This window comes from Choloepus didactylus, chromosome 2 (assembly GCF_015220235.1).
Source record: "Choloepus didactylus isolate mChoDid1 chromosome 2, mChoDid1.pri, whole genome shotgun sequence".
NCBI lineage: Eukaryota > Metazoa > Chordata > Mammalia > Pilosa > Megalonychidae > Choloepus > Choloepus didactylus.
In genome coordinates, this window is record NC_051308.1 from 1,338,702 (window position 1) to 1,364,508 (window position 25,807).

The 25,807-nt window shown below is 37.8% G+C and overlaps 1 protein-coding gene across 3 annotated transcripts in view; it reads left to right on the forward strand.

Annotated features, from left to right (window-relative positions):
* The window catches only part of TAB2 (TGF-beta activated kinase 1 (MAP3K7) binding protein 2), a 101,374-nt gene that overhangs the window by 52,320 nt on the left and 23,247 nt on the right, over nucleotides 1-25,807 (forward strand). For all 3 annotated transcript variants that reach the window (XM_037819217.1, XM_037819222.1, XM_037819215.1), the window contains one exon: nucleotides 15,081-16,581. In XM_037819217.1, coding sequence (XP_037675145.1) covers nucleotides 15,081-16,581 — 1,501 coding nt within the window. The remainder of the gene's footprint in view (nucleotides 1-15,080; nucleotides 16,582-25,807) is intronic.

Consider the following 25,807-nt stretch of genomic DNA (forward strand, 5'->3'; position numbering starts at 1 on the left):
ACCAAAAGTTGGTTCTTTGAGAAGATCAACAAGATTGACAAGCCCCTAGCTAGACTGACAAAATCAAAAAGAGAGAAGACCCATATAAACAAAATAATGAATGAAAAAGGTGACATAACTGCAGATCCCGAAGAAATTAAAAAAATTATAAGAGGATATTATGAACAACTGTATGGCAACAAACTGGATAATGTAGAAGAAATGGACAATTTCCTGGAAACATATGAACAACCTAGACTGACCAGAGAAGAAATAGAAGACCTCAACCAACCCATCAGAAGCAAAGAGATCCAATCAGTCATCAAAAATCTTCCCACAAATAAATGCCCAGGGCCAGATGGCTTCACAGGGAATTCTACCAAACTTTCCAGAAAGAACTGACACCAATCTTACTCAAACTCTTTCAAAACATTGAAAAAAATGGAACACTACCTAACTCATTTTATGAAGCTAACATCAATCTAATACCAAAACCAGGCAAAGATGCTACAAAAAAGGAAAACTACCGGCCAATCTCCCTAATGAATATAGATGCAAAAATCCTCAACAAAATACTTGCAAATCGAATCCAAAGACACATTAAAAAAATCATACACCATGACCAAGTGGGGTTCATTCCAGGCATGCAAGGATGGTTCAACATAAGAAAAACAATCAATGTATTACAACACATTAACAAGTCAAAAGGGAAAAATCAATTGATCATCTCAATAGATGCTGAAAAAGCATTTGACAAAATCCAACATCCCTTTTTGATAAAAACACTTCAAAAGGTAGGAATTGAAGGAAACTTCCTCAACATGATAAAGAGCATATATGAAAAACCCACAGCCAGCATAGTACTCAATGGTGAGAGACTGAAAGCCTTCCCTCTAAGATCAGGAACAAGACAAGGATGCCCGCTGTCACCACTGTTATTCAGCATTGTGCTGGAAGTGCTAGCCAGGGCAATCCGGCAAGACAAAGAAAGAAAAGGCATCCAAATTGGAAAAGAGGAAGTAAAACTGTCATTGTTTGCAGATGATATGATCTTATATCTAGAAAACCCTGAGAAATCAACGATACACCTACTAGAGCTAATAAACAAATTTAGCAAAGTAGCAGGATACAAGATTAATGCACATAAGTCAGTAATGTTTCTATATGCTAGAAATGAACAAACTGAAGAGACACTCAAGAAAAAGATACCATTTTCAATAGCAACTAAAAAAATCAAGTACCTAGGAATAAACTTAACCAAAGATGTAAAAGACCTATACAAAGAAAACTACATAACTCTACTAAAAGAAATAGAAGGGGACCTTAAAAGATGGAAAAATATTCCATGTTCATGGATAGGAAGGCTAAATGTCATTAAGATGTCAATTCTACCCAAACTCATCTACAGATTCAATGCAATCCCAATCAAAATTCCAACAACCTACTTTGCAGACTTGGAAAAGCTAGTTATCAAATTTATTTGGAAAGGGAAGATGCCTCGAATTGCTAAAGACACTAAAAAAGAAAAACGAAGTGGGAGGACTTACACTCCCTGACTTTGAAGCTTATTATAAAGCCACAGTTGCCAAAACAGCATGGTACTGGCACAAAGATAGACATATAGATCAATGGAATCGAATTGAGAATTCAGAGATAGACCCTCAGATCTATGGCCGAGTGATCTTTGATAAGGCCCCCAAAGTCACCGAACTGAGCCATAACGGTCTTTTCAACAAATGGGGCTGGGAGAGTTGGATATCCATATCCAAAAGAATGAAAGAGGACCCCTACCTCACCCCCTACACAAAAATTAACTCAAAATGGACCAAAGATCTCAATGTAAAAGAAAGTACCAAAAAACTCCTAGAAGATAATGTAGGAAAACATCTTCAAGACCTTGTATTAGGAGGCCACTTCCTAGACTTTACACCCAAAGCACAAGCAACAAAAGAGAAAATAGATAAATGGGAACTCCTCAAGCTTAGAAGTTTCTGCACCTCAAAGGAATTTCTCAAAAAGATAAAGAGGCACCCAACTCAATGGGAAAAAATTTTTGGAAACCATGTATCTGACGAAAGACTGATATCTTGCATATACAAAGAAATCCTACAACTCAATGACAGTAGTACAGACAGCCCAATTATAAAATGGGCAAAAGATATGAAAAGACAGTTCTCTGAAGAGGAAATACAAATGGCCAAGAAACACATGAAAAAATGTTCAGCTTCACTAGCTATTAGAGAGATGCAAATTAAAACCACAATGAGATACCATCTAACACCGGTTAGAATGGCTGCCATTAAACAAACAGGAAACTACAAATGCTGGAGGGGATGTGGAGAAATTGGAACTCTTATTCATTGTTGGTGGGACTGTATAATGGTTCAGCCACTCTGGAAGTCAGTCTGGCAGTTCCTTAGAAAACTAGATATAGAGCTACCATTCGATCCAGCGATTGCACTTCTCGGTATATACCCGGAAGATCGGAAAGCAGTGACACGAACAGATATCTGCACGCCAATGTTTATAGCAGCATTATTCACAATTGCCAAGAGATGGAAACAACCCAAATGTCCTTCAACAGATGAGTGGATAAATAAAATGTGGTATATACACACGATGGAATACTACGCGGCAATAAGAAGGAACGATCTGGTGAAACATATGACAACATGGATGAACCTTGAAGACATAATGCTGAGCGAAATAAGCCAGGCACAAAAAGAGAAATATTATATGCTACCACTAATGTGAACTTTGAAAAATGTAAAACAAATGGTTTATAATGTAGAATGTAGGGGAACTAGCAGTAGAGAGCAATTAAGGAAGGGGGAACAATAATCCGAGAAGAACAGATAAGCTATTTAACGTTCTGGGGATGCCCAGAAATGACTATGGTCTGTTAATTTCTGATGGATGTAGTAGGAACAAGTTCACTGAAATGTTGCTATATTATGTAACTTTCTTGGGGTAAAGTAGGAACATGTTGGAAGTTAAGCAGTTATCTTAGGTTAGTTGTCTTTTTCTTACTCCCTTGTTATGGTCTCTTTGAAATGTTCTTTTATTGTATGTTTGTTTTCTTTTTAACTTTTTTTTTCATACAGTTGATTTAAAAAATAAGGGAAAGTTAAAAAAAAAAAAAAGAAAAAAAAGACAAACAAGGAAAAAAAAAAAAAAGATGTAGTGCCCCCTTGAGGAGCCTGTGGAGAATGCAGGGGTATTCGCCTACCCCACCTCCGTGGTTGCTAACATGACCACAGACATAGGGGACTGGTGGTTTGATGGGTTGAGCCCTCTACCATAAGTTTTACCCTTGGGAAGACGGTTGCTGCAAAGGAGAGGCTAGGCCTCCCTGTATTTGTGCCTAAGAGTCTCCTCCTGAATGCCTCTTTGTTGCTCAGATGTGGCCCTCTCTCTCTGGCTAAGCCAACTTGAAAGGTGAAATCACTGCCCTCCCCCCTACGTGGGATCAGACACCCAGGGAAGTGAATCTCCCTGGCAACGTGGAATATGACTCCCGGGGAGGAATGTAGACCCGGCATCGTGGGATGGAGAACATCTTCTTGACCAAAAGGGGGATGTGAAAGGAAATGAAATAAGCTTCAGTGGCAGAGAGATTCCAAAACGAGCCGAGAGATCACTCTGGTGGGCACTCTTACGCACACTTTAGACAACCTTTTTTTAGGTTCTAAAGAATTGGGGTAGCTGGTGGTGGATACCTGAAACTATTAAACTACAACCCAGAACCCATGAATCTCGAAGACAGTTGTATAAAAATGTAGCTTATGAGGGGTGACAGTGGGATTGGGAATGCCATAAGGACCAAACTCCACTTTGTCTAGTTGATGGATGGATGTGTAGAAAAGTAGGGGAAGGAAACAAAAAGACAAAGGTTCCCAGTGTTCTTTTTTACTTCAATTGCTCTTTTTCACTCTAATTATTATTCTTGTTATTTTTGTGTGTGTGCTAATGAAGGTGTCAGGGATTGATTTAGGTGATGAATGTACAACTATGTAATGGTACTGTAAACAATCGAAAGTACAATTTGTTTTGTATGACTGCGTGGTATGTGAATATATCTCAATAAAATGATGATTAAAAAAAAAAAAAAAAAAGTAATTGAGGTGGAGAACCTAAGATGGCGGCTAGGTGAGACAGGGCAAAAAAACACCTCCTTGAAAAAATACTAGATAAAAACCAGAAAGTGACCCAGAACAGCAATTCCAGTGATGCACCAGCTGGACAAGGTCTGCTAAAACCACAGGGACTGTGCACTTGGTGAAACTGGGAGTCTGCATTCTGAAATGAGTGAGTAAGCTGGTTGAAAGTCCCGCGGCCGCGCCGCGGTGTGGGGAAACCCAGGATTGGCGTTTGGAGACAGACTAGTTATTTAAAAAAAAAAAAAAGAAACCCAGGAGTGGCTGCAATTACAACGGTGAGAACCGCGCAGTGAAGCACAGCAGGAGCGGGCTGTGCCAACCCCTTGGTGCCTGGCGTGGAGGATAGTCCGCTGCTGATTGCCTCAGGGCCAGGGGGGCAGGGGGGTGAGCCAAAATGAGAAAGAAACCGCGCTGTTTGCAGCCGGCTCCCCAGCATGCTGGCGACACTCCTGCCCAGGGCCAGACCCACAGCACCGTGCACACGCCACAATATCGGCTGTGGACAGTGGCCTTGGGTGCACATGCAGCTAGTTGTCCCGGAGCTGAAAAGGCAGAGCTGTGCGAAAAGGGGTGGAGGGGTTGAGACACCCCATTCAGCTATCTTTGCATCAGTCTGGGAGCACCCCTGCACAGCCCAGCAGCCCGGGGCTTCCCTTGAGGGACGGCGCACACTTGTGACGTAGCACACCCTTCCCTCAGCAAAGGTCCTGGAAGATCACAGCTGAGAAGGAGGGCCCTCTTGGAAATCCCAGGGACCCTACGTCAATGCTGGGGACTCGTGGGTCAACAGCAGAGACAATCTGGGGCAAAACTGAAATGAAGGCTTAGACTCTTGCAACAGCCTTGAATCTCCAGGAACACCTGGGAGGTTTGATTATTAAAGCTGCCCTGCCTCCCTAACCACCCAGACACACACCCCACATTCAGGGTGAACAGCACCGACAACACACCCAAACTGAGTTCACCAGTTGAACCCCACAAGAATCATTTCCCCACACACCACAAAGACAAAATGGAGGAGAACTGACTTGAGGGGAGTAGGTGACTCGCAGATGCCATCTGCTGGTTAGTTAGAAAAAGTGTACGCCACCAAGTTGTAGATCTGAAAAATTAGATTAGTATTTTTTATAACTTGAAAGAACCCTATCAAGCAAAGCAAATGCCAAGAGACCAAAAACAACAGAAAATTTTAAAGCATATGATAAAACCAGACGATATGGAGAACCCAATCCCAAACACCCAAATCAAAATATTTTATCAGAAGAGACACAATACTTGGCGCAATTAATCAAAGAACTACAATCAAAGAACGAGTGCATGGCACGGGATATAAAGGACATGAAGAAGAATATGGCACAGGATATAAAGGACATAAAGAGACCCTAGAAGAGCATAGAGAAGAAATTGCAAGAGTAAATAAAAAAAACAGAAGATCTTATGGAAGTAAAAGAAACTGTTGGCCAAATTAAAAAGACTTTGGATGCTCATAATACAAGATTAGAGGAAGTTGAACAACGACTCAGTGTCCTAGAGGATCACAGAACAGAAAATGAAAAAGAATGGAGAAAAAAATCGAAAAAAATCAAAATGGATCTCAGGGATATGATAGATAAAATAAAACGTCCAAATTTAAGACTCATTGGTGTCCCAGAAGGGGAAGAGAAGGGTAAAGGTCTAGAAAGAGTATTCAAAGAAATTGTTGGGGCAAATTTCCCAAATCTTCTACACAATGTAAATACACAAAGCATAAACGCCCAGCAAACTCCAAATAGAATAAATCCAAATAAACCCACTCCAGGACATATTCTCATCAGACTGCCAAGTACTGAAGAGAAGGAGCAAGTTCTGAAAGCAGCAAGAGAAAAGCAGTTCACCACATACAAAGGAAACAACATAAGACCAAGTAGTGACTACTCAGTGGCCACCATGGAAGCGAGAAGGCAGTAGCATGACATATTTAAAATTCTGAGAGAGAAAAATTTCCAATTTATCCAGCAAAACTCTCCTTCAGATTTGAGGGAGAGACTCCCGAGGTTGTAAATCTCCCTGGCAATGCAGAATATGACTCCCGGGGATGAAACTGGACCCGGCATCGTGGAACTGAGAGTATCTTCTTGACCAAAAGGGGGATGCAAAATGAGACGAAATAGTTTCAGTGGCTGAGAGATTTCAAATGGAGTTGAGAGGTCACTCTGGTGGACATTCTTATGCACTGTATAGATAACACGTCTTAGGTTTTAATGTATTGGAATAGCTAGAAGTAAATACCTGAAACTACCACACTCCAACCCAGCAGTCTGGACTCCTGAAGACAATTGTATAATAATGTAGATTACAAGGGGTGACAGTGTGATTGTGAAGACCTTGTGGATCACACCCCCTTTATCTAGTGTATGGATGAGTAGAAAAATGGGGATAAAAACTAAAGGACAAATGGGGTGGGATGGGGGGAATGATTTGGGTGTTCTTTTTTCACTTTTATTTTTTATTCTTGTTCTGGTTCTTTCTGATGTAAGGAAAATGTTCAGAGGTAGATTGTGGTGATGAACGCATAACTATATTATCATACTGTAGACAGTTGATTGTATACCATGGATGATTGTATGGTGTGTGAAAACTGAATTTAATTTAAAAAAAAAATTTGAGGGAGAGCTTAAATTTTTCACAAACAAATACTGAGAGATTTTGCCCATAAAAGACCTGCCCTACTTCAGATACTAAAGGGACCCCTACCGACAGAGAAACAAAGAAAGGGGAGAGAGATAGAGAGAATTTTAATAGACGTATATAGAACCTTACATCCCAAATCACGAGGACACACATTTTTCTCTAGTGATCACAGATCTTTGTCCAGAATAGACCATATGCTGGGACATAAAACAAGCCTCAATAAATTAAAAAAAAAAAAAAAATTGAATATATTCAAAGCACATTCTCTGACCACAATGGAATACAAATAGAAGTCAATAATTTTTGATTTGTAACTCCAGTATTTACTTCCTACATGATTTAAAATACACAAACTCTAATGACAAATCAGTGGTTTTGGACTCAATGTAAAATATGTAATTTTTGACAAGAACTATATAATGGTGGGGGGATGGAGGCGTATAGGAACATAGTTTATGTGTCCTATTGAAATTAAGTTGGTATCAAAGAAAAACAAGATTGTTCTGGATTTAAGAGATTAAATTTAAGCCCCACAGTAAACACGAAGAAATTATCAGAGAATATAACCATAGAGATGAAAAGTAGAGTATGGGTTACAAGAAGTGGGGGAAGGGGCAATGGGGAGTTAAGAAATGATTGTAGGCTTGCTGTTTGAGGTGAAGGGAAATTTCTAATCATGGATGGTGGGAAGGTGATAGCATTACAACATTCTAAATGTGATTAATCCCACTAATTGAGTGCTAGGAAGGAGGTGGAATGGGAAGATTTAGGCTGTATATGTTTCCACAATTGGGGAAAAAAAAATGACAGTCTAAATAGATGACAGTTGAATGCCAAGGATGATCCTGGATGGGATCTGAGGATGGAGGACAGGAGGCTCAAAAGGACACAGTTGGGACATAAGAAAAAAGAAAAGGAAATATAGAATGTAAGCTTTGTATCAATGTTGAATTTCTTGAACTTCTTAGCTGCGCTTAATGGGATTACATAAAAGAATGTTCTTGTTCATGGGAATTGTATATGTGAATTATAGTGTTTGTTCAAGGATGTGTGCAGCTTGCTCTCATGTTCAGAAGACAGAGCAATAGATGATGGATGATAGGGAGGGAGGGAGGGAGGGAAAGAGAAATGGCAGTGTGACAGCGTATTAAAGTTGGTGGATCCGGGTATCGGGGGAGGGGGGTCAGGGTATGCTGGAGTTCTGTGTATGGCGTTTGTATTGTTTTTGCAGCTGTTCCTATAGCTTTGAATTTATTTCAGAATAAAATTTTAAAAAAAAGTAACTGAGGCTCAGTTGGACAAATCATTTTTGAAGTTTGCAATTCTGTGAAATTTCCAAAGGCTCAGTATCTACACTTGATATCAGACAACTACATTTTAATTAGTCTCCTTGCCTTTGCTCAAACCACTTTTGGCCTCTCTGATCCATCCTCCTCTCTACTGCCAAGGTGTTTTTCCAAAAGCAAATTTTGTCATATACTTACCTGCTTAAAACAACCTAATTGTTCCCATACCCTTCAGAGTAAAGAGCATGCTAGGACTGAGGTGATCTGGAACCCTGCCTTCATCTATAGCCGGAGCACTAGCCCAGTCTTTCCTCACACCCCATGCTGTATCCATCCTGAGCTGCTTGGAAGTTTTCAAACATGCCTGGTTGTTTCTGTAGTGGTTGAGAGCATGTGTTTTGGAGATAAACAGACTTGAGTTCAAATTTTGATTTTCTAGCTGTAATTTAATTAACTTCTCCTGACCCTCATTTTCTTCAGCTGTACAATGGGAGTAAAAGAAAACTTCACAGAGAATTAAATGCGATAATGTATATAAAGCAACTAGTAAAGTTACCTACTCATAATGAGTGCTCAATAAATTTAACAGTCAATATTAACAGCAGTAATAATAGTAGAAAGCCCGTAATAAATATTTGGTTAATGAATTAATAGTTCACATTTGCCAATGTGAAGAGAAGAAAGCTAGAGAATGGGGGAAAAGGTAATAAGGATGGAGTCAAAAGTTAAAGAAAATATGGTTGAGGAATAGAAATAGAAGGGAAAAGATAATCTGTGCCTAAAACTCAGGTTCCTTTTCCTAACTTTTCAAATAAAATAGAATTTTTTGGTAAAATAAAGCTGTGTTGAGAGTGAGTCATTGAAAAACTAGTATGAAAATACTATCAGTTCTTCAATAAAATTTTTTAAGACTTAATTTTGAAAAAACTATCCACAACAATTTTAAAGTACCTTAACTGGGAGTAAAACATACAGCCTTTTGTAGAATTATTTAAAATGTTTTCAAAAAACTAAAGAAGATCCGTATGGGCTCTTAGAGTATGTTCTTCTGGATGTATTAACTTAATAAAACAAGATGCAGAGCAACGTATAGTTGTCCCCTGTTTGCATAAAGAAATACTGGAGGGATTAAAAACAAAATTAATAAAGATGGTTACCCATAGTGAGCGAGAGAGAACAGGCAGATGGGGACAGTTATGATGTTTTGAATCCATGTAAATGAATTGCCTATTCAGAAAAGTAATAATTATAATTAAGCATGTTTTTAACTTTATCAAAATATAGAAAATAGATGGTTTTGAATTTCCGTTGGGTACCCAGTAATGTTGCCATCACTGTGTTGATACAGTTTTACAAAAACAAACCCCCTACAGTGTTCATCCTAACACCTAATGATGACTAAAATTAAATGTTTTCATTTAAATTGAGTTGCTAATCATTCTGGGCATCCAGATAATGTGCTTTTTAGAAGTATAACAAGAACTTCATGACAAGAAAAGAATGGGGAGGGCTTCTCTGGGAATATAACTAGGGTGTAAGTGTTCCCAAATTTGGAGAAACAGTTTTAAACTGTAAAGGTAAATTAAGCTACCTCTAAAAGTAGTAGGAACATCTACTGATTTGTTGACAGCCTCTCTTTTGGGGGCTCCTCTCCCTTTCTCAATTGGGTGGGCTTCTGTCCTTTCTGTTGAGATCTTCCCTTTAATATACCAGTTCTGAACTTTTTCCAGATTTAAAAAAAAAAAAAAAAATGCAAAATATAAGGAATTAGAGCTGTCATGCATGCTGCTGTTCCACTCTGTATACGTTTCCTTATTAAACAGCTTGCTGCTTAAAACAAAAGCATCCCCACTATTGTTCTCCTTTTGACTTTATTAATGGCTTAGATCCCTTTTTGGAACTACCCACATCATTTCCTTATGCTTTGGATTCTGAGATAGCTGTATTATTAGCAGATATAATTTGTACCTTCAAAGTTTATTTTTACATTTGGTAATTCTTAGAATAGTGTGAAAATACTGCTTAGTTGGCACTTGGAATGTTTTCTTGTTTATTGAATTTTTCTGTTTAATTATCTTAATATGGTTGAATTTATAGGTTAGAAATTTGCTGCTTTATATTTCTCTTCAAAATAACATGTTAAATTTTGTTCATTGAATCATTTGTAAGGCTTAGTATTTAAATGCCATATCCTTCATTGAAGCCTTTTAAGATGACTGCAACCCATAGTTCTCATTCATAATTCTGTTGTAACACCTGCCATTCTGTGTTGTATTTATTTGTATACACATTAATCTTCACTAGACTGTGCGATCTTTGAGAGCAGATATTATGTTCTTTTCTTCTTGACTAGTGAATTATCAATAAATGTTGATTGAAGGAAAGAATGGATCAGAGTTTGAGAGAGTGATCATCGGCTAGACTTTGATCCTATCTGTAATTTTCATGTTTCTAAAAGGAGCTTGGTGAAAAATGAAAGAGGAGCTGGAAATAATGATTCAGACTTTTTTGTAGCTATGAAGAGAATACAAATTTATGACTGTGTACCAAAAAAGCAGTGATAAACCTTTTTAAAATTTGTATCCCACCCCTTTTTTGTTTGTTTTGTTTTTTTTGTTGTTTTTAAATGCAGTTTTATTGAGATATATTCACATACCGTACAGTCATCCAAAATGTACAATCATTTGTTCACAGTATCATCATATAGTTGTGCATTCATCACCACAATCAATCTTTGAACATTTTCATTACTCCAAAAAAATAAGAATAAAAATTAAAGTAAAAAAGAACATCCAAAACATCCCATACCCCTCCTCACCCCCTATTGTTCATTTACTTTTTTAAAAAACAGTTATATTGACATATATTCACATACCCTACAATCATCCACAGTGTACAATCAGTTATTCACAGCACCATCATACAGTTGTGTATATGATTGATTCACCAGAATCAATTTTTGAACCTTTTCCTTATTCCCAGAAAATAAAAATAAAAGCAAAAAAAAACACCCAAAACTTTCTATCCCCTCCATCCCACCCTATTCTTCATCTGCTTTTTGTCCCCATTTTTCCACTCATCTGTCCATAGACTGGATAAAGGGAGTGCAAGCCACGAGGTTTTCACAATCACACAGTCACACTGTGCAAGCTACAGTTATACAATAGTCTTCAAGAATCAGGTCACTGGGTTGCAGTTTGACAGCCTCAGGTATTTCTCTCTAGCCATTCCAATACACTAAAAACTAAAAAGATATCTATATAGTGTATAAGAATACCGTCCAGAGTGACCTCTAGACTCTATTTGAAATGTCTCATCCACTGAAACTTTGTTTCATTTCTCTTCCCCCTTGGTCCAAGAAGATTTTCTCAATCCCACAGTGCTGGGTCCAGGTTCATCCCCAGGAGTCATTTCCCGCGTTGCCAGTGGGATTCACACCCCTGGGAGTCATGTCCTGCATAGGAGGGAGGGCAGTGAGTTCACCTGCTGTGTGGGCTTGGGGGGAGGGGGGCCACATCTGAGCAACAGAGAGGCTCTCTGGGGGCCACATGTTTTTATACACTTAAGGAGGGTCCTCTGAATACATTTTCCCATTAAAAGTAACCAGGCTTCTTTGAGAAATGGCTGATTCTAGGTCTGGGATAGGAAATGTACCAGATGAGCTTGAACATCTTGTTATATCAGAGAGCAAGGAAGCTATGAAAGACAACTGGGTTCACGTCTCGTGGACACAGGAGCCAACCTGAAGAGGTTCGCACTGGCCTTCCAGTAGATTAAAACACATCAAATACATTAAGGATGTACATAAGTCTATGATGACACCAAAAAAACTTTTAAGAGCACCAATTCATTGTTCTAAAAACTGGCAAAGAGAAAGAATGTATTTATCCCCTCTTCTGTGCAGAGTAACCAAATAGTTGAAGAGAGCAAGTTATTTAAGGAATTGCAGCTAATAAATGAAAAAGGAATCTTAGTTTAGGGTATCAACAATATCACCATTTTACAACTCTTAATTGAAATGTTTCTAAATAGTGGTCATCAGTTACTGATAAAATCATTAAACGGATTAAACCAACATCTGAATCCACCCATCAGCTTTAAAATCATAAAAGACAGGCAAACATTCTGTGCCTTCTTCTGTGATGCAGTAAGAAATAGACCCTATGAAAGACTGTTACCAAAAATTCAAACATGAACCCAGTCAGGCCGTTAGCTATAACTACCCATTCACAATGGTATACAGAGTATAAATGCATGACACCACAAAATACAGTGAGCCAGTTCTAAGGACAGCTAATCCGGTTTCTTCAACAAACAAATGGTTAGAAAAATTTAAGAAGAGGGGAAGGGTAGTTGTTTTAAGAAACCTTAGAAGCATATCGACCAAATGAAATGTGTGGACCTTGTTTACATCCTGATTTAAACTAACTGTAAAAAGATTTTTTAGACAATCAGGGAAATTTCTTTAGGTGATAATTAAGTATTATTGATTTTTTTAAGGTATGATAATGGCATTATGGTAATGTGTTTTTTTTAAACTCCCTATCAAGGATACATATTGAAATATTTACAGATGAAATGCTCTGATGTCTGAGACATGATCTAGCTTGGTTGTAGGGGGTGGGGAATAGCTGGGACATACACATTAGACGAAAAAAGTGTTGCCTCATATTGATACTGTTGAAGATGGGTGATGAGTGTTGGGAGCTTGTTATGTTTACTCTTTACTTTTGTATGTGTTTAATTTTCTGTAATAAAAAAGTTTAATAAGCACATTTCCTTGTATCTTATTGTAGCCTTTTAAAATTTCTGGAAGTTCTTTTATGTTGCCGATAAGAACATTTTGTCTATAAAGTATAAATAACCTAAGGACACACAAGTTATGGCATAACTGGGACTAGAACATTGCTGTTTAATATGAACATATAAGATGATTAAAGATTATAAAGAATTAAAGGGATCTTGAGAGCCCAAGAGGATTAAAGAAGACTTTGTGAATATAATTATCAAGCTTTTAAAGAGGAAGTATGAGATTTGATTTAATAGGGATTATACATTTTAATTTGGGAATGTTGGCAGAAAGGAGATGAGAAGAAATATAGCATCTCTGAGAGCTATGGCTTAGAAGGGAGAATAATTTACTTGGAATGGCAGTAAAGTTAGCCCAAAGCAAAAAACACCAATTAGATTTGGCCCAAAATAAAGTTTTAATACAATAAGGAATAATCCATTGTTAAAGATTGTGAACAGTTTCTAAGTTTTATTTGGAGAAGTAGTATATATCAATTCAGAGTTATGAGTGGGATAAAAGGATTTTTATAGCTTGAGAGATTTAGATTGTTGGTTAAAAAAAAAAAAAGTCAGGCCTTGCTATTCTTTTACATTGCCCATTCAGTGTGGACTATCATTCTTAACAAGACTTCAAGATACCTTTTTAGTCCAGTTACATCTAATAAGATTTTATCTCATAACAAATTGTCTCTGGACATTTTGACTTGATTTCTTCTTTTTTTTTTTTAAATGTCTGAAACCTGTCCCACCCCGTCAGTCTCCTAATCTTCCAGTCATCTTTGAATTCTCCTTCTAGCTAGTGGCCAAATTGTGCTATTTATTTGTTGTCTTTTCTGATTCATTTCAACTGCCACGTACTCGTTATTTCATGTCTTCTAGCTGGTCTTCCTGTCAAAAGTGTTTCCCCTTTCCTATTCATCCGAAGTATCAACTTGTCTGTTCATTTACTTTCCTTGTGTCTTCACTTGTGTTCATTTACTTTCTTTGGCGCTCCGCATTGCCTAGATAGTCAAGTCAAACTGTAGAGTGACTTGTTTTTCAAAATCCTCCATTATTTAATCCCAGTCTCTCCTTCCAACAGTTCGTTCCACACATTTTTTAATGTGAATCTTTAACTCAGGCCAAATCTATTCCAGTCACCTTTTTGGAACGTGGTTTGCTTAATGTCATGATTGTATCTCTACTCGTGCCATTTCCTTCACCAATAATTTTTCCTCCTATCTATATCCTACATATCCTATGAAACCCACAGGCCATACCTTCCAGTCCTTTCTCCAATAGTCTGTAAGATTAACTCTCTCTGTTGAACTTCTTCACCACTTCTTATTTGGCACATACTCAAAAATGCATGGATTGTCTCACTAATTGAATTGCAAGATCTTAAGTCTGCCATAGCCTCAGACACAGTGCTGTACACTTTGTAGTGCTCAGGAAATATTTTTATGGATGAATTATGACTAGTGGTTAATCCATCTCTTTTCAGGATTCTTTCAGAACAGTCTGGTTTTTCATTTCTCTGTGGTAAATTTGTATGGTACTATCTAAACTCAGATATGAACTAAATTACCCTGGAGGCTTCTTTGAGCCTATATTTCATACATAGGTATATGCGTTACACAAGTTAAAAGGAAGTATGTGAGGAATTCAGAAGACTGGTATGGATTCTAGAACTTCATAAGTACTACAAATGTAATTTATAAAAGATAATTAGTTTAATAGAGTATATAGAGCTTGAGCGTTGCAAGCATTGACAGAATATTGCATATAGTTTTAGAAATTTTAAATTAAATTTTTAACCTTTTTAAATGTTTAAAAAATGTTTAATTGTACTGCATTATATACTTACAAGTTGAATGATTATGTTCTGTGTGACATTTAAATTTTTAAATTAGGTTATAAGTTTGTTTTGCGTGAATTCATTTTACTGTAAAATAGGTCATAAAACCAAACAGTGATTTAGTTCACTTTCAGCTATTGTTAGTCAGAGATCTTTTCCATTACATTAGTAGTGAGGATTTTTAATTCAACCATTTGCATAAAAAATAGTTCTCAAATAAAAAAAATTCAGATATATCTGTTTTAATTGTATTAAAGAAATACTTAATCATGTAATATCTTAGCACAGATAGCAGTATAAGCGTTAGCATCTGCTTCTTAACTTCAGGCTGGTTTTTTTTGTCTGTTTATTTTATAGAATAACAATAACCTGGATGCCTGCTGTGCAGTTCTCTCTCAGGAGAGTACAAGGTATCTTTATGGTGAAGGAGACTTGAATTTTTCAGATGATTCTGGAATTTCTGGTCTACGCAATCACATGACTTCTCTCAACTTGGACTTGCAGTCACAGAATATTTACCACCATGGAAGAGAAGGGAATAGAATGAATGGAAGTCGGACTCTAATGCACAGCATCAGTGATGGACAACTTCAAGGTAGCCAGTCCAATAATGAACTATTCCACCAGGAGCCACAGACAGCACCAGCGCAAGTTCCTCAAGGCTTTAATGTTTTTGGAATGTCCAGTCCTTCTGGTGCTTCAAATTCAGCACCACATCTTGGATTTCACTTAGGCAGCAAAGGAACATCTAACCTTTCTCAACAGACTCCCAGATTTAATCCCATTATGGTAACTTTAGCCCCAAATATCCAGACCGGTCGTAATACTCCTACATCTTTGCACATCCATGGTGTACCTCCACCTGTACTGAACAGTCCACAGGGAAATTCTATCTATATTAGGCCTTACATTACGACTCCTGGTGGTACAGCTCGACAGACACAACAACATTCTGGCTGGGTATCTCAGTTCAATCCCATGAACCCTCAACAAGTCTATCAACCTTCACAACCTGTTCCCTGGACTACCTATCCTACATCTAACCCTCTGCCACATACCTCAACCCAGCAGCCCAGTCAGCAAGGCCACCAGACCTCCCATGTCTATATGCCCATCAGCTCACCTACTACTCCACAGCCACCAACAGTCCATCCACCTGGTAGTTCACAGTCTTCTGCCCATGGCCAATATAACATTCAGAATATTTCAACAGGACCTCGGAAAAACCAGATTGAAATTAAACTTGAACCCCCACAAAGAAACAGTTCTTCAAAATTGCGTTCCTCCGGACCTCGAACCTCCAGCAGTTCCTCTTCGGTCAACAGCCAGACCTTAAATAGAAATCAGCCAACTGTTTACATAGCTGCCAGCCCCCCAAGTACCGATGAGGTAATGTCCCGTAGTCAACCTAAGGTCTATATTTCAGCTAATGCCACCACAGGAGATGACCAGGTCGTGCGGAATCAGCCCACACTCTTCATATCCACTAACACTGGAGCATCTGCCACCTCCAGGAACATGTCTGGGCAAGTGAGCATGGGCCCTGCCTTTATTCACCACCACCCCCCCAAAAGCCGGGCAGTGGGCGCCAACTCCGCGACTTCCCCTCGCGTGGTGGTCACACAGCCCAATACAAAGTACACTTTCAAGATTACAGTTTCTCCCAACAAACCCCCAGCAGTCTCTCCAGGGGTGGTGTCCCCTACCTTTGAACTTACAAATCTTCTAAACCATCCTGATCATTACGTAGAAACAGAGAGCGTTCAGCACCTCACGGACCCTGCTTTAGCACATGTGGATAGAATAAGTGATGCGCGGAAACTGAGCATGGGATCTGACGACGCTGCCTATACACAAGGTACTGTAAGCACCACAAGTGGGGAATTTGCCAGGCAGGGTTTAGGGTGTACGTTTGAGTTCACGGCAAAAGTGGCATTGGTGTTATTATTTCATCTTTTAGTTATAATAGTTGTTAAATGTTGCACCCAGATAATGTTATTTTAAGAACATTTGAGAGAATTCATAGACATTTTTTAATTTGAATTTTTTTATCTTGTAACTTGAAGTTGGAATGATGGAGTGATCAGCTCTTCAGAATAATCAACCCTGTTGGGGGCTTTTTTGGTGTTCATAACACTTTGCAGTTAATCCTTTTTGTGCTAATGCTGGCTTTCTCTTTAAAATTTCTGCAAATAAAAATCCTTGGAAACACAAATTTTAATAAGAGATTAGTTGATTGTTGGCTAATGTGGTAAAACTACCTTCTTTGACCAGTTATTCGAAGAATAAAGAATTCTTCATTTTTATATGACATCATAGTCTTATTTTATATCAAAGTCTAAATTGCTACATAATTCAGAAAGAAATTTGAATCTTGTTGCTGATCCTTACCTCTCTCAGCCTCCCATACATGTCAGTTAATGCAATGTTTCTTTTTAATTGAAATTGTGGATAAGAAAGTTGGTTATAAATGTTGGTTGGTTATAAATCTATCTCAGTTGATTATTGTTTCCTGAAATAGACTAGTGATAAATTGGCATAACAGTAAATTGTGTCTAATAATAATAAATTGTGTTCAAATAGAGACAATCTCTGTTATATTTTGTCTGACTCAGTCTTTAGCGGGAATGAACACATTCACATTAACATAGTGGAGGCTAAGTGTTTGCTTTCTTGCATACTGATGAAAGTTTGCAGAGTAACTGTGAGTCCTTTAGAGCAAGAACATGTCTTAGTCATCTTTGTATCCCTAATAAATTGTTCACCTATAATAACTTTACCCTCATTCAGCATAAAGCCCCCCACTACTTCCAGTACCACTTGTCCTTTTTAAAATTTCTAATACAGTGACTACTGCAGAGTTTGCTAGGGAGACCTGATTGTTTTGACTTATTCTGTTTTAAACAATTTTTTTTTTACTGGTGATTCTCACCCCAAACTGGGCTGTGGTACTTTCACATTCTGCAGTCCCCTATGAAGCTTTCAACAAATAAAAATGCCCAGCCCCAGCTCAGACCCGTAAAGTGAGAATCTCTGAATGGTGAGGCCTTGGCTGGTGGTGATGTGTTGGTGTGTGCACACTTTCAAGGTTCATGGGTGATTGCAATTGTACTAGAAATTGTGTTAAAACTTAATTTTATATTCCATGTATCTGTGACTAATTAAAAACATTTTTATTTCGTTTCAGCAATGCATAAATTTTAGCATTATTTGTTACGTTGATTTTTTTTTTAAATTCCCATTCTTCCCCCACAGTCCTTTTTTCTCCTATTCTCCTTCCCTCCAAGTAGTAGATTTCCTGTGTTGGATGGTTTCTGAATCTTAAATGGAAGGTAAATTTGTTTTTGAAGATAATTTTAAAAGGGAAATTTTTAAGTCAACCTTGCTACCAAATCCAGTGGGCATCTTTCCACCCTCATCTTCCTTGGTCTTTATCAGCAGCATTGGACACAGTCATCACTCTCTCCTCTGCAAATCAGACTGTTTGTTTATCTTCTAGGATTTCCACCTATCCTAGTCTTTGCTGGTTTGCCCTCATCTCTTTGACCTCTCACATCTTTTTCTTTGGTGAGATCAAAGCCTCAAAGCTCAATTCTGGACCTCTTTCTTCTGCTTCTTTCCCTAGATGGTCACTTTAAATATCATGTGCCACTGACTCCCAAATTGTAACTCTACCTAGACTTCTTCCCTGAATTCTAAGCCAGCTTTATTTAACTAGCGATTTAACTTCTTCATTTGAATGTTTGATAGTCATCTCAAACTTAACCATGTCTAAAACAGCTTCTGGCATTATCTCCTTGCCTCCTTGTGGTTGTCTTTCAGCTCAGCAGCCAGTCAGATCGTATCACTCCTCTGCGCATGATGGCTCCCTGTTTCTTTCAGAGTAAATGCTACAAGGGCGTATGTGGTCTTCTGCCCCAACCCCAACCTCCTCCACCCCACCCCCACGCCCTCTCTTTTCCTATTACTCACCACCTTGCTCTCTCTGTTCCAGCCCTACTGGCCTCCTTGAACAGAGGAGACATACCGTGGGGCCTACCTACTTGCTAGTCCACTCTGTCTGAAATTGTCTTCTTCCAGAAATCCACATAGTTAGCTCCCTCTTTCCTTCAGGTCTTTATGAAAAGCTACCTTTTCAACGAGACCTTCCCTGGTCTTCCTATCTAAATCCCTTCATCCTTCCTGAGCATTCCTTTCTCAGCATACCTGCTTGTATTTGCCCAAGGAAAGAAACTGGACTATCTAGTATTAATATACCTAATAACTAATACTTGCTGGAAGCTTGCTATGTTCTAGGCACTATTCCAAATGCTCATTTATTTCTGAAAACCAACTATCAAATAGGTACCAGTATTACTCCTATTTTTGGAATGAAACACTTAGGAGTAGGTGATTAGAGTCAAGATTCTCACCCTTGAAAGTAGGGCCCACACTCTAACCACTGCACTGTATGTAATGTTTTTCTTTCCAGATTTTCAAAGTAAACGCCTGCTGGAAAGATGCTTCAAATTTATCTTTTGGCTTCACGTAACTCCTATACCCCACTCTGGGGACCGCATGTGTCTCAGTTTGAGAAACATGAAGCTAAAAGATCCCTCAATTAAAAACAGAAATAGAGCTACCAGCTGGGGGGTGGGGGGAGCAGTGAGAAGGACAGCACAATAAATAGGTAAAATTAGGAATTAGTTGAAACAATAAAGTAATGCCCTGAGTAGACAGATGTAGGGACCATCTTGTCATGGCACCTGAAGGTAAAAAAAATTCCTGATGAGTGAAGACTGGTTTGAGAGCTCCAAGCCTACCAAAGAGCCAGCAAGCTGGTTTTCCAGAATCTACCACTTGTCTTCACTAACAGCCTTCAGACAGCTGTGACAATCTTGATTACTTTCTTTAAATCCAGCTACATGCACATGAAATTTTCTAACCCTCCTTTGACTTTGGGCCCTCGTGTTATCTATGTGTGCACCCACTGCCTTGGGTGCAGCCTTTCATCGTCTCGTTCCCTTCTGTTTCGTGTGGATCTGGTATCAACCCAGACTCAGATAGCATCCAGTGACAAACTGAGTAGTGTGGGTTTTTTTTTGGTTTTTGGTTTTTGTTTTTTACTTAGTTCAAGTCAAAAAAGACACCTTTTTTTGCTTTTAACTAATACATGTTTGAGACTTGAGAGTTTACACAGCACTCACAGTACTAAATGGGGGGATCCAGGCAACACTGATCTTTAAGCAAGGATCTCTTCTGAACTCTAATTGGTGTGGTATAATAAAGAGAAAAGAAACATCTCGGCATCCTTCAGTGAAACTGATCTTCCTGAAGCTCCTAGAACATAGTGTGCCAGGATAGAAAAATAAGTTGAGCCAGGTGCTGGAATAATAGGGAAATGTTTTTCTCAAACTGAGGAGGAAACATACATGAATAAATATGGTGACCAAAATGTGTTGTTGTTCTTTTAGTCTAACATTTGAAATCTAAAATAATCGTTTTCAAAAAGCAAAAAAATTGTGTTTATAAAAGATATATTGTTTGATATGCCCTCTGCTAGAGAGCGAGTCAAACGAAAACAAGTAGATTAATGAAACCTCTCCCAGGACCTTGTTCATACTAAGTCTAACACCCCAGCACCCCCAAAAAAGGGGAAGTAAACCTTAATCATTAAGGTATAACAGAAATCAGAGACAGAAATGAGTGCTAAATAGAAAAAACAAATAGGGTTAGAGAGAAATTTCAATATAAAGTCTCTAAATTTGAACAAGACCTTTATTTTACCTTCTAAGAAAAACAGAGTATTGACAATTGCTCATCAGATTTCTGGCCAAGTAGCTACATTTTTTTCCCCTTGAGTCATACCACCTGACTTGACCTAACTTCCGAAAAGTACCCAAACATACTTGATCATTCACTCCACTCTGAGTCTTTCTGGTGTCCCTCTCCCCTTCAAAGAGGTATTGAGAACAAAATGCTTCACTCATTCAAACCAGTTTTCATGGTGAGGAAAAAAAGGGCTGCTTTCCATATTTTGTTAAAATAGCCAGGACTGTTACCAAACTAACACTGCTGCCCGAAATCATTTCTCGTTCTCAGTTACCTCTACAGAAATCTCTCTGTGCTATTAACTTGGCTGGTAACTGTTTCAGTTGTTTTGGGGAGAAAAAAATACATATATAAAATCATAAACATTTTCAATGATTTCTTAATGCTTTTTCCTTTCATACTGCCAAGCAGTAACCTTAATTTTGAATCTAAAATAGAAATGCAAATGAGAAAAATTATGAGTTAGAAATTAGACTTTGTGTTTCTCATCCCTTGTCACTTTTCACTTGTACTGTACTCCAAATCAAATACTTTTCTGTTTAACAAGATTCACTGGGCTTAGATATTGTTTTCAAAAAGAAATGTAATTTAAATTAGTTCACATTTTTTTATTTGCTCTTTGATTTTTATGTGTCTGCTAATTGAAAATGCCTTTTTGAGTTGATTCACTATGTTGACATTAAAGCCACATTTTAAAATAGCTAGCTCAGTAATTAAGATTAGTTGATATCAACCCACAAAAGAATTTTTTTTTTTCTCAAATCAGTCCTCCTACTTTTAGGTTCTTCACAGTTTTAAGACTACCTACCTTTTTAATTTGAGGTAAATGCCAGGGTTGGAAGAGACGTTAACGGTCATTTGGAATTGTAGACCAAAGGCTATCCAGTCCACTTCCCTGTCCACCCCTCCATCCTACAGGATCTCTATCACTTGTAAATCCATTCTGTGCTTGAATTCCTTATAAATAAGCTGCTTCTTAAGATAGCCATTTTTGGAGAGCTCTGCCAATTAGCAAGTTATTTCTTATATTAAACTGATATCTTAAAATTTAATTATGAAAATAACATGCAAACGGTGAAAGATTCTAACTAAAAACAATACAATACAATAAAAAATGTCTCCCTGTCTCATCCTCCCCCTTAACTGTCCCCCCATTCCACTATCAGAGGTTATCTCCATTAGCAGTTTTTTTCCAGCTTCCTTTCATATTCACTCATATGTATACACACACACCTTTTTTTCTTTTCAAAAAATGGGAACACACTAAACATGGATATTACATAGGCTTATATGTGGGAATAGACAATATATACATACTCTACAATATATACAATACAAACATTCTATAAATACAGAAATATGCTTCAATTTTTTTACCTAATATATATTAATATAGTTGTGTTTCAGCATGTTCAAATTTATTTCATTCTTTTATTTAAATTTTTCATTCATCCTTTTAAACAACTATTGAGATAATAGTTCACCTACCATACAGGTCACTCATTTGAACTGTACAATACAGTGGTGTTTAGTGTATTCAAAGATATGTATGACCATAACCATAGTCAATTTTAGAACATTTTCATTACTTTAGTTATCAACCTCCTACACCACCCCCAGCCCCAAGCAACCACTAATCTATTTTCAGTCTGTATAGATTGCCTTTTCTTGACATAGCATATATATGGAATCATATAATATGTGGTCTTTTGTGACTGGCTTCTGTCACTTAGTGTAATATTTTCATGGTTCACTCATGTTGTAGTGTGTATCAGAACTTCATTCTTTTTTATAGCTGTATAGTATTCCATTGTATGGTTATACCACATTTTGTTTACCCATTCATCACTTAATGTGTATAAGGTTATTTCCACCTTTTGGTTATTAAGAATAATGCTGCCATAAATATTCATGCACAAGTTTTTGTGTGGACGTATGTTTTTATTTCTGTTGAGTTTATACTAGGGCTGGAATTGCTGCGTCAAATGGTAACTGTGTTAATGGTATCCCATGTTTTCCAGGACAAGTGCACCATTTTACATCCCTACAGCAATGCATAAGGGTTCGGATTTCTCCACATCCTCATCAACACTTGATTATAACTGCTTTTTTGATTCTAGCTATCCTGGTGGGTGTGAAGTGCTAGCTTGTGAATTTTGATTTGCATTTTTCTAATGACTACTGGTGTTGAGCAACTTTTCATGTACTTATTGACTGTATATATTCTTTGGAGAAATGTATGTTCAAGTACTTGGCCTATTTTACTGGGTTATTTGTCTTCTGGTTGTTGAATTGTAGGACTACTTTATATAGTCTTGATAACCTTAACAGGTATATGACTTGCAGCTATTTTGTCCCATTCTATGGGGAGGCTGTTGCCATTTTCTTGATAATGTCCTTTGATGCACAACTTTTTTAATTTTGAAGAAGTCCCATTTAGTTTTTTCTTTTGTTACTCATGCTTTTGATGTCTTAACCAAGAAACCATTGTCAAATCTGAGGTTATGAGGATTTACCTTTTGTATTTTCTTCTATGAGTTTTCTAGTTTTAGCTCTTGTATTTAGGTCTTTGATCTTTGACTATTCTTTCCCCAGTGAAGGGTCTTAGCACCCTTGTAGAAAAGCAGTAGACCATAGATACATGATTGTATTTCTGAACTCTCAATTCTACTCCATCAATCTATATATCAGTACCACACTCTCTTATTACTGTTGCTTTATAGTAAATTTTGAAATCAGGAAATGAGAGTCCTTCTACTTTGTTCTTTTTTAAGATTTGTTGTGGCTATTCAGGGTCCCCATAATTCTATATAATTTTTTAATCAACTTACAGGTTTCCACAAAAAAGTCAGCTGGAATTCTGATAGGAATTTCTAAATGTACTTGATTTTTTTAAAAATCCAAACAGAACAAAAGGGATATAAAGAAAATTTCCGCTGTAACCAAAGGCTAGTCACAAAGAGTTGATTGTGTATGTTTCTAGAAATGGAAATTGTGTATTCAGCCAATATACTTATACCTCTTTTTATACATATAGAAGATACTGTTTTGCTTTTTTTATCATACTACATCTTTGAGAGTATTCTGTGTCATGAGAGTATTCCATGTCTGCAAATGTAGATCTCTACTGCCTTAACAAAACAAAACAGAACAAAAGGCTGCATCTATAGTATTTTACACCCTGACCTCTTTAACCAGTCCTTTCTTGATGGCCTTTAAGATAGTTGCTAGTCCGGCTTTTCCAAACAGTGCTGCACTGAAAATCCTTATTTATACATAGCTGTGCTCATGTTGGAGTATTTTGGCAGAAGAGATTACTAGGAATGTGGAGCTGCTGTGTCAAAGGATATGTGTGTTTTTAATTTTGATAGATGTATCATCCAGGCTTGTGTGTGCTGCTGTAAACAACAGTGGTTTATTTCTAGCCCCAAACATGTTGTCCATTATAGATTAGTTGGTAGCCTCTGCTCTGCCTCATCCTCACTCAGGGACCCAGGTGGAGGGAAGCTCCTTCTCCATTATTCTAGGATTTTCAGGATGACAAAGGAAGGTAGAGCAAAGGAACGCCAGCCTGCTGAAGTTTCTGCCCAGACACAGGCTGTTCATTAGCCAAAACAAGACACATGGCCTCACCTACCTTCAGAGGGACTGGGAAAGCCCTATTCAATGACTTAGGTGAGGCAGAAAGCCAGAAAGAAATATTTTGTGAACGACGCTGATGACTACCCTGGTGGATACTGCCAGTTTTAATTTTAAGGCCCTTTCTAAGAAATCAGTACCAGTTTATGCTCCTGCATTTATAAATGGGGAATCATTTTAGGCAAAATTTATAAGAATGTTCTTTTCCCCTTCTGTCCCAAACCCATCAGTGTGGTGGTTATAGAAAAAAATACATGTTTGTCAGCCTGGTAAGTTTAAAAAAATTTTTTAATTAATTTGCATATCTTGAAATATAAGTGAGATTGAGCATCTTTTCATGTATTTGTTTTTTTTTTCTTGAATCTTCATTTTATTGAGATATATTCACATACCACGCAGTCATACAAAACAAATCGTAAATTCAGTTGTTCACACTACCATTACCTAGTTATACATTCATCACCAAAGTCAATCCCTGACACCTTCATTAGCACACACACAATCCCAGAAATGTTTATCAAGCAAGTGAAAAAGAGCAATTGAAGTAAAAAAGAACACTGGGTACCTTTGTCTGTTTGTTTGTTTGTTTGTTTGTTTCCTTTCCCTATTTTTCTACTCATCCAGCCATAAACTAGACAAAGGGGAGTGTGGTTCTTATGGCTTTCCCAATCCCATTGTCACTGCTCATAAGCTACATTTTTTATGCAATTGTCTTCAAGATTCATGGGTTCTGGGTTGTAGTTTGATAGTTTCAGGTATCTACCACCAGCTACCCCAATTCTTTAGAACCTAAAAAGGGTTGTCTAAATTGTGCATTTAAGAGTGCCCACCAGAGTGACCTCTCGGCTCCTTTTGGAATCTCTGCCACTGAAGCTTATTTCATTTCCCTTCACATCCCCCTTTTGGTCAAAAAGATGTTCTCCATCCCACAATGCCGGGTCTAGATTCATCCTCGGGAGTCATATTCCACGTTGCCAGCGAGATTCACTCCCCTGGGTGTCAGATCCCATGTAGGGGGGAGGGCAGGGATTTCACCTTTCAAGTTGGCTTAGCTAGAGAGAGAGGGCCACATCTGAGCAACAAAGAGGCATTCAGGAGGAGGCTCTTAGGCACAGTTATAGGGAGGCCTAGCCTCTCCTTTGCAGCAACAGTCTTCCTAAGGGCAAGTCCTGTTGTGTGTGTGTGTCTGTGAACAAAGCTTTGTTGTAGGCTGCTTAGTCTGTTTTTTTCTCATTTACTTTTAACTTGCTCAATAAATTTTTTTTGTTGTACAATTTTTTTTACTTTTATTTATTCCAGTTTACCAGTTTTTCCCTTATGGTTTCTGGGTTTTGTTTGTGTCTTATTTAGAAAGCCTGTCTCTGTTCTAAAATTTTGCAAAAAGAATAGAAATCTTGAACCGTATCCTTCTCTTTAGTTACGGTGGTACCCCTTGAAACCATATTGAACTGACTTTATTTCTTTTCCATATGGCAGGACTTTAAAAACTTGAAAATAGGTACCATATATCCTAATGAAGTCTGAACCTTCCTAAGCTATAAACATCCTGGTTCCTATAGTGTTTCATCCAGTTGTATTTCTTTCAAGCCCTTTGTTGTCTCTAGGCCTGTTTTCTTCATAGCTAAAAAAGAAAC